A 10,095-nucleotide genomic window follows, 5' to 3' on the forward strand; every position below is an offset into this window, starting at 1 on the left:
CCCAAAGTCAACTCCNCTGCTCTTTNTTCTTTTGTTTCTTCGTATAACCGTAANACCAAAGCNTTTTTCNTTTGTTTCTTCGTATAATCGTAAAGCCAAAGCTTTTTTCTGTTGTTTCTTCCTAGAACCGTAAAGCCAAAGCTTTTTTCTTTTGTTTCTTCGTATAACCATGAAGCCAAAGCTTTTTGCTGTTGTTTCTTCGTAGAAACGTAAAGCCAAAGCTTTTTTCTTTTGTTTCTTCGTGTAACCGTGAAACCAAAGCTTTTTTTCCTTATTTTTTTTTCTTTCCTTTATAAGTCAAACCAGAAGACAGGACTGATTTGTTATAAGTAACTAAAGAATTAATTTTTTTTATATGACTAATGTGAAATATTATAAAATGTTTATTATTATTATTATTATTATTATTATTATTATTATGATAATGATGATGAGAAGTCATAATAATAAAAAAAATCTTAATCAATGTTTTGTTAATAAAAGGGATAAAGGATTTGTTTCTGGTTTGACCATAAAGTTCTTAAAAAAAATGAGAGGAGAAAGAAATATAAAAAGATAATTAGAAAAACGAAGTTAAAAAATAAGAGAAATTGAAAAATATATTTTCATTGGATTTTTCATAAATCAATATAAAATACACTATTATGATTTATTCATGTTAATAGGTGAGAAACATGAATCTTAATTTTATAAAGTAATTTTGAAAAATAAACTAATAACTTAAGAAAACTACAACTTATAGCCTACATATAATATCAAAGATTTATGATTGTCTCTTGTTATGATTTTTATTTTCTAATGAAGATAAACTCTATTATAAATTTAGGAATTGCTCTATAAAATTAACATGAACCTTAATTTATGTTTTTCTTTAAATTTATTTATGAACCTAATTATTAAATTTAGAGATTTTATGTATCCGCTGCAATTTCGCTTGTGGCATGAATAATGGATTAAAATAATTAAAAAATTGACACTGTTACCTTACCTTACTTGAATTGGATGAAGACCAATGATGCATAAATCGAAAGGGTACAATTGCAGATTGATCCATCCTAAAGCATCTGTTACTGTTACGGGTTTTAACAAACTAAATATTTTAATTACAAATTAGATTATTGTTCATAATTTGGATTTCCAATAAGAGTTAATGTTGAATTAATTGCTTAGTTTTCTGAAAGTACTGGAAGTGTACAGTTTGCATTGTATACTTCATGCAATTAATGAGAATGCTATGGTTAATAACAATTAAAAAGTATTATTTATTTGATATAAAGCATGATGAATTTTGTTTGTTATTAAACTGGTCAAAATTTTAAAATTATTTAATTTTAAATTATTAATATTTTTATTTCAATTCTTCATAATATATAACCATCCTCAAATAATATTCTCTAATGGGTAACAAACATGCATAACGCGACAGTTTTTAGAAGTTTGCTGACTCAATAACTGATAATGAATAAAATCATTCTACCCTGTGAACTTGTGAGTTATTTGGACCTCTCCTGTTAATGATAGTAGTAGCTGGAGGAGTTAGTGCAACATTGAATTGCAAGAGTGGAGAATCGAGTCTTCTTTCTCTACATTTTAGGAATAATCGATTTTCATATTCTCGTATTTTTGTTAGCTGCACAGTGATATCGTCAGTGATTTTGTGTGCTTGTAGTGGTTAGTTGTGTGAGGTTGATGAGCTTGATCCTGCTGGCGGTGCAGGTGCCCCATTGATGGCTGCACATGGTGGTTGTGATTCGAAGGTTAAAAAGGAACCACTGTGTTAAAAAAAATTAAGAACATAGTTAACTCTTACAAAGATTTTGGAACAGCTAAGGGTATTAATATTTAACAATTTATTTTCCACTTTTTTATAATTTATTTTTACAATAAAGATATGTAATTGAGATTGATTTTTTAATTTACACTTTATTTTTGTAAAGAATAATGGATTTCATATAATTTTATTATTAGATATTTTTATAGCGTTGAAAAAAATCGTATATATATTATATAAATTCAAATAAATTGTCTTCAACGTTATGGTCAAACTACGTTATAAAAAATTAGCCATCATCCACCAACAACTTTTATAAGTCATCACTCAAATGAAAGAAGATGCCTGAAAGTGAATAAACGAAGATCAACAACAAATAACTTCTTATCATCTTGAGTCTTCCACGTTAACCAAGCAAACACATATCATATTCAATTGGCATGAACACTAAGATCTCATAATGCCTTTGCTGCAAATGAAAGCCAAATATGCTAAAGAAGTTAACGAAGCCCATACATTAAGAGTTTCAACAAAATGCAAATTTGGGACAACGGAGCAAGCAACTTACGTCCACATCAAACTATATCTTAGAAATCTTGTCAACTACTGAAGGAACCCACCTGCAAAATGCCATTGAAAATGTAAATAAAATAGAAATTAAAAATGAAAAATTCATAATAAAAGTTGAACGTTTTGAAACTTGTAATTAACAAATATCGGTGATAAGCCACACTCACCAACTGAAGACCAATTAGCAGAAAAGCAAGAGACTAGCCCACTATAAGTAGCTTTCTGCCTTCCTCTTCCTTTGTTTCCATTGAAGACTCTCCAACATTGCTTCCTTTCTATAACAGAAAACTGATAGTTTTGTCTCCATGCACAAACCTAACACAATGATTTGATATTCAATTAACATTAATTGGCATAAACTGAGAATACGAGGCTCCATAGGATGCAGAAAAATTGATTTACGAATTACCCTTTCAAATGCAGCTCGTCAAGATTTTTTAATGTCTGTACTGCAAATGCAACCCAAATATGCTAAAGAAGTTAATCAAACAGATATATGAAGACTTTCAAGAAAATGCAGCTCTGGAACAAGAGAGCAATCCACCCTGTTTCGACACAGAAACATCAACCTATCTCCAACGATAATTTAGCAATTTTGTTGAATGAACCCACCTGTAAAACGCCATTGAAAATTTAAATAAAACAAAACAAATTAAAAATGAGAAATTCATAACAAAGTTTTAACGTTTTGAAAATTGTAATTAAAGAATATTGGTCATAAACCACTCAGGTAATTATCGTTTTCACTTTTTGCTGCCAAATAACTGCACAACGAGACATTAGCCCCAGATCGTTTCATGAGAAAATTTTCTGATCAAACAGAATCTAAATTAAGTTTTGTGAGTATGAAGTGTTTGGTTGAAAGTACGTACCCGCCGAGCCCCATGGAGATGGCGCCGGCGGCGACTTCGGCTATGCCAGCGGTGAGAACGATGGAGGAGGTGGCATTGGCGCCGGAGAGGCCGGCGGCGAGGGCGAAGGGGACGGTGAGGCCATCGGAAACGCCAATGATGATGTCGCGGACTATTTCGCCGGCGGTGAAGTGCTTCTCGGTGTGTTGGCTGAGAAGGCTCTTTCTCTCAGGTTCGACTCTTATTCCGTGTTCGGCGGCGGCCATTGGTGCAATCTTGTGAATGTGTTTGAGCTGGCGAATGTACTATTGAATCCAAACAAAGCCTTGCTTGCTGCTTTGCACATAGAGTTGAGCCTCTTCTCTGCTCTATTTCTTTGTGAATAGGACAAAATATCCACCCGTGGATGATATCCACGTGGAAAATATCAATGGATCAACATTTGATTATTTGTCTTTATTTTTTCAATAATTTTATTTGTTATTCATTTTTATCACTATTGTTTTGATATTTTTTATATATTGCCATGAATTTGGTTTATTAAAATTTAATATATATTAAAATTCAATACCAAGAAATTTCCAAAACTAAACTACTTAACATAATTTGTATCACTTAAAAAATTATTTACATAATTTCTTATTTTAGGAACTGTGAGAGAGCATATATTACTTTTAGGATGAAATTGATTGATTAATTATTTATTTAATAATTTTTCATCAATATTTTAAATGGAATAGCTTGATCTCTTCTTCCTCATTATTTTTCACCCATAGCAGATTGATTCCAAAAGCTTGTTCAAGAATTCGGAGTTTGATTCCATAAAATCAATCACTTGTTGGAAAATTATGGAATAATGTGTACAAAGATATAAAATTATTGTTTTAAGAGAAATATTAGCAAAATTTAAATATATTCTAGATTATTAATTGAATTTATGAAAATTAAAAAGAAATTGTAGGTCACCACCCTTCCACTTTTTTTTATTTTAATGATATTAACTCATAACTTTACAATTATGCTCATTCGATTTTAAGCAATAACAAAAAATATGTTAGAAGAAGTGTGTTAATGAATTTTATGTTAACTCTCATTATATTTTAAACTTAAATATAGTTTTATTCCTCATAATTTTACGTATGATAAATTTTAATTTTTATGTATATTTAATATACATATACAGTTTTTAAGGCTCTAAAATCAAACAATTTTAATTCATTAAATAGGCAATGTGAGTGATAAACATGTACCATATTTTAGTAACTAAATTATTTATGAACATTAAACTAAAAAAGCTTAATTTTAAAAAATTCAAAACTAAATCTATAATCTAATTTTTCTGAGACAAAAATTTTACATTTAGAATAATAGAAACTAAAAATGAATCTAAGCCAAAATTTTAATATTTTACTTTGAATAATTTTTTTTTTGTATTTTTTCAAAATTTTTATTACAACATTCTTAATATGTATTAAATATAACGCATTCATGAAACTATCAAGACTAAAAAAATTAAGCCTAAATTTTAATATTTTAATTTGTTTCATTTTATATTATTCTCAAATTTTCTTACCATGTTCTTGAAATGTATTAAACATGATAGGAGAAATAATAAAAAATATATGGCAATAACATTTAAAAGTATTCTTTACTTAACTATTGATTTTATTCGTCACTTAAATTTCTTATTTTCATTGCGTTTTTCTGTTATTACCACTGACAACTAATATTTGATTATTTTGTTTTTCATATTTGAATTATGAATGTTTTAAAAAAATTATTTTAATTGTTTTAACTATTTGTTAGCTGAATTGTTTTAACAAGTTTTATTGGGATATGGCGAGGTTTTATTATATGTAGGTACGTGAATTATTATTTCAATTTACTAGCTATATAAGCATTTAAATATGGAAAAGAATGTTTTGACAACCAGTTTTTCACATTATTGAAGCAGTTTAACAACTCGGGAAACATTTTCAGTTTTCTACGTTAACCACCAAATACAATCATATCATATTCAATTGGCATAAACAGTAGCTGTCGTAAACTTGGAAAGTTTGGAGTATCAAACAAACATTTTCCATTTACGAATTACCCTTTCAACAAAATGTAATTTGGGACAACGGAGAAACCCAAATTACGTCCACATCAAACCCTATCTAACAATAACTTAGAAATCTTGTCTGAACGAACCCACCTGTAAAATGCCATTGAAAATGTAAATAAAAGAAAGTAAATTAAAAATGAGAAATTCATAATAAAAGTTGAACGTTTTGAAAGTTGTAAATTAACAAGTATCGGTGATAAGCCACACTCACCAACGGAAGACCAATTAGCAGAAAAGCAAGAGACTAGCCCACTATGTAGCTTTCTGCCTTCCCCTTCCTATCTTCCTTTGTTTCCATTGAAGACTCTCAAACATTGCTTCTGCTTCTATAAAGAGGGCACATTCCACATTCTTTTATTGTCACAACTGAGTAATAATCTGGCCACAGATAATTATAATCATGTGTACGGATCTCAAAAGTGAAGCTGCGAGCATCATTGAGCTTCCTAAGGTTCATGCCTCTCCTCCTTAGGCTCTCCAAGTTAAATTTCCACATGAATGTGTGATCTTTATCAAGGACTCTGTCACTTAAATGCCATGTGAAATAGGTGTTTAACACATCATTATTTGGAATTATCTTTGTGCCATCATCATCACATTCAAATTTTAGGCTGTAACCAAAAGAACTGCGTCTGCCTTTAATATCATTCGTATCTAACACTCCAAAAACCACACACAAAGCGAAACCAATGAGCCTATCATCGCTGCAGAAACTTAAATCTTCATTTATAGTCACTGAGCTTCCTTTCCTGCGAAAAGGGAACCAATGAGGAACTGCACTTCCTGGAAAACAGAAGCACACAGACTCATATGCATCGTTGCTCATCCTAAGCCTTGCATCCTCCTCAATGCTTGCACGAGCACCTGAATTCAGTTGTTGGGCATTGGTGAAATGAAATTTGAAGACACCCTCCTTTGAATCTGAGAGGTTTCGAACAAGAGAATTTGGCATCACTCTTCTAATGGATAGGCAATCCAATGCCACCAGTTGTTCTAGGAATGGGGGAATATGTGGGATGCATTCAAGCTTTTCACAATCGCTTAAATCAAGCGATTTCAAGCTTGAAAGATGAGCCATGCTCTCGGGAAGGTTCACGATTCCGCTCTTTCTCAGTGACATTTCCATTAATGAAGACAAGCAACCAATGTGAGTTGGGATTTCTGTTAATTTGGCACACCCGGAACAATCAAGTTTACAGAGAAGCTTAAGATTAACAATAGAGTTTGGAAGTGACTCGAGATCAGAGCAATTGTTGAGCTGCAGGGATCGAAGATTAACCAAATTGCCAAACGAGGAAGGGAGTTCTTTAACAGCCGTATCTGTTAAGTTAATGTGAACAAAAATTTGTGCCGGCTCCGTGATCTCTGGGAAGGTTCTCAAGTTAAAGCAACCACACAAATCAAGTTTCCTCAACTTCAATTTGAAAATGGAGCTTGGAAAAGTTTGAAGCGATTCACAGAAGGCAAGGTCTAACTTGCATAGACTGGTGAGCCTTCCAATGGAAGATGGAATACTCTCAAGCTTCCTGCAACTGCGCAAACTCAGTTCTTGAAGCCCTACCAAACGCGACAAGGATGAAGGTAGTGTGTGTATGGCTGTGCCGTCTAAGAGGAGAACCGCTAAATCTTCCATCGTCTTCTCAATCTCGGGGAAATTTTCTAATTTTGAACAACCACTGAGACGAAGTTTCTTTAGGAATTTAATCTCAGAAAGGTCAAATGGAAATATTGTAAGGGAAGAGCAGTTTGAGAGATCTATGAAAGAGCGCTTCTTGAGACTTTGAATGTTTAAGGGCACACCTCCTGTGAGTTGTATCGGCCTTTCATCATATACGTATATATTATTATCAGTCACTTCTTCTTTTTCCTCATATCTCATAATAATAATTGAGAAAATTTCACTCCGAGAGGGTATTTTTAAGGAACAACGATATTCAACACGAACACTCCTAACAAAGTATTCTAGGAAAGCTCTACGTCCGTTTGACTGCCGTATCAAACGAGGGAAACTTGAAACAGTTTCAGGTTGATACTCCGGTTTCACATGAGGGAATCTGGGTTGACTGATCGAAAACATTTCAAGCTCGTGACAATCGGAAAGTAGAATGAATCCTGGTGATATTGATAGAATATTGCTAGGAACAGTTACACTTTTGAGATTATGACATCTATCTAAACGTAAAGAAGTGAGCTTGGTGAGTAATATGGAAGAGTGAACTTTAATCAACTTTGGACAATCATTCAGAATTATTTCTTCAATATTTGGTGACAGGGAAAGGTCTTGTATTTTACTAAGTTTATCAGAATAACTCAGGTCGAGCCTTTTCAACTTTGGTAAACTCTGCCACAGAAAGGAAATGAATCAGGTAATAAAGAAAAACAAAAGAAAGTTTTAAGCAATTTTATCTATTTTTTATTCAGTAATCTCTTAGTTACAGTATCTATTTACTGCGTATTTTACATAAATACCACTGTTATAAAGATCACACTCTGAGTTAGGCAAATTATGGGTGGCTATAAATTTTATAGTTATTATAAAAATTCACAAAATTTAACATGTTTTGTTTTCAATCTAAATTTACATCTAATAATTTCAACTTAATTTTTATGGATTGATTAAACTTATGATTGTAATTTATAATATCACAATGTGAAAATACTTTATGTTATGCAGGTATCAACTATATATCTTTATTTATCTTCTCACATAGTTTTTTCTCATAAATGTAAAAATTTAAATGAAAATGACATTACTCTTAACATCTTATAAGAACTAACTGACAAAGTAAAATGGTTGTCCTCTAAAGGTTAAAATTGAACCTTAGGTGGATTGTCCTCTTAACATCTACCCTATAAAGAGACCTCAAACATATAACAAAAACAAAAACAAAAACGCTTAGACAAGAAGATTATCTAATGCATTTCAGACGATATGGGAATATATCTATCATCAATAATATAGGTAGACATACAATCATGGGACATTGGACTATATGCTTACAACGTATGCAAACTCTTCTCCATAATATTGATTTATAATTATCTTTAAAATCATGATAATATGGTTCTAATAATATATGTATAAATGTGGAGTTCTAATAAAAGCAATATCAAAATGAATAATGTGAAGAAAGCACAGAGGAATTATGAAAACCTGTAGATGTACAAAGTAGAAAACATGCTTCTAGAATTTANTTTTATCTTTAAAAGTCTAAAACACAAAGGAACATAAATAACATGAAAAACCTGATCTTCTTTCCATAGTTGTTCGAGATGACAATCTGGCATTTCGAGTCTCACTAAATTTTGTGGACAAAAATTTGATGGCAAAGATTTTTGATGAAAACCAGTCCAATAAAGAATCTTCAAAGTCTCTGGCAGACTTACTAGAGATGATTCAAGAAACACATCTGGATATCGAGAATTATTATAAGAATGGAACATAAGCATCCTAAGATTGTTCATCTTTTTGAAAGCTTTTGCATGTACTTTAACTTCTTCGATTTCTTCTATATCTTGTAATATACATTGTATTGCATCTGATCCCTGAAAGTATCAATGCAATTAAAAAAAAAAAAACTAAACATAAATGTTGCATTGTAGGCTATTTAACAATGGCTCGATGGTTATCAATTTATCATAACATAAACCCATGTGACTCTTTCAATTAAGTAACAATTGAACATACCTTGTTATTTCTTAAAGTCTCATGAATTTCGTTAGCCTTGAACAATCGACTGCGTTTTCCAGGATGCTGAAGACATTCTTTACGAACAATTTCTCGACCCATTTCTTGTGTCAGACCGTGCATCATAATTCTACCATCCAAGATAGATATGAGGCATTTATCTTTGAGAACATCCATTCCAATCTTAGAAGAGAAACCACAGTCACTTAGTGTTTCTGCTACCACAATCTCGTTGTGTCCTCTATAAAAGCAAGCGATGTCAAGAAATATATTTTTTTCCTCTTCACGGAGCCCATCATAACTTAACTTTAATACGTTGAAAATATCATGATCTTGACACTTCTCTAAGTTTTGCAACTGACTTTCCCATGCTTCTCTTTGTTTGTCATATAACAATGAACCCAAAATTTGGAGAGCTAACGGAACCCCTTTTGTATATTTCAACACCTTTATGGACAAGTCCATGTAAGTAATTTCTTTTGAAGAATTTTGTTTAAAAGCATGTAAATTAAAAAGTTTTAGAGAATCATAAAAGTTCAACTCCTTAAGTTCGTAGATATCATCAATTCCAGCATTCTTAAGCACTTGTCTGTCTCTACTGGTTATAATGATTCTACTGCCTTGTCCAAAGCTATGCTCTCTCGTTATTTTGTTAAGTAGAGTTGAATCGGTCACATCATCAAGAATGAGGAGGGCCTTTGTCCGTTTGAGTCGTTCATTGTAACTTAATGAATAATTGGATGGTGGTTCCTTTAGAAGAAGCTCAGACAAATATCTTCTTATGATGTTGTGTATTCCCTCTCTTTGTAGTTTTTCTTGAACATCTAAAATAAGGCTATGTGAATCAAAATGCATTGCCAATTTGTGATATAATTGCTTAGAAATTGTAGTTTTTCCTATTCCTCCGATGCCACAAATTCCTATGATCCGAGTATTCTCTGACTCAAGACGCAACAAGAACCGAATTTCTTCAATATGTTTTTCAATGCCGATGATTCCTTGATTGTAACTGATAGAATAAGGATTCAATTTTTTCAAAATATCTTCTATAATTTCTTCAACAAGAGCGTGTTCTGACCTGACCAATAATTTATAAAATAAAATATAA

The 10,095-nt window shown here is 31.6% G+C and overlaps 1 protein-coding gene and 1 pseudogene across 1 annotated transcript; both read right to left on the bottom strand.

Annotated features, from left to right (window-relative positions):
- Positions 1-3,056: 3,056 nt before the first annotated feature.
- On the bottom strand, positions 3,057-3,517 carry LOC111241978 (vacuolar iron transporter 1-like). The gene is made up of 2 exons (XM_022782815.1): positions 3,214-3,517; positions 3,057-3,105 (listed from the first exon to the last, which is right to left on the bottom strand). The coding sequence occupies exons 1-2, from the start codon at positions 3,456-3,458 to the stop codon at positions 3,057-3,059; spliced, it is 294 nt and encodes a 97-aa protein (XP_022638536.1). The 5' UTR covers positions 3,459-3,517.
- A 2,089-nt stretch (positions 3,518-5,606) lies between these two features.
- LOC106766600 overlaps positions 5,607-10,095 on the bottom strand; it is a 6,095-nt pseudogene continuing 1,606 nt past the window's right edge.

Source organism: Vigna radiata, chromosome 7 (genome assembly GCF_000741045.1).
Source record: "Vigna radiata var. radiata cultivar VC1973A chromosome 7, Vradiata_ver6, whole genome shotgun sequence".
NCBI classification, from domain to species: Eukaryota; Viridiplantae; Streptophyta; class Magnoliopsida; order Fabales; family Fabaceae; genus Vigna; species Vigna radiata.

What these genes read in the sequence shown, in the direction of transcription:
- LOC111241978 (XM_022782815.1), bottom strand. Translation starts at nt 3,458, where the DNA reads ATGGCCGCCGCCGAACACGGAATAAGAGTCGAACCTGAGAGAAAGAGC. An exon ending in ATCTCCATGGGGCTCGGCGG is followed by an intron (nt 3,106 to 3,213) that starts GTACGTACTTTC and finishes CTCGTTGTGCAG; the next exon opens with TTATTTGGCAGCAAAAAGTG.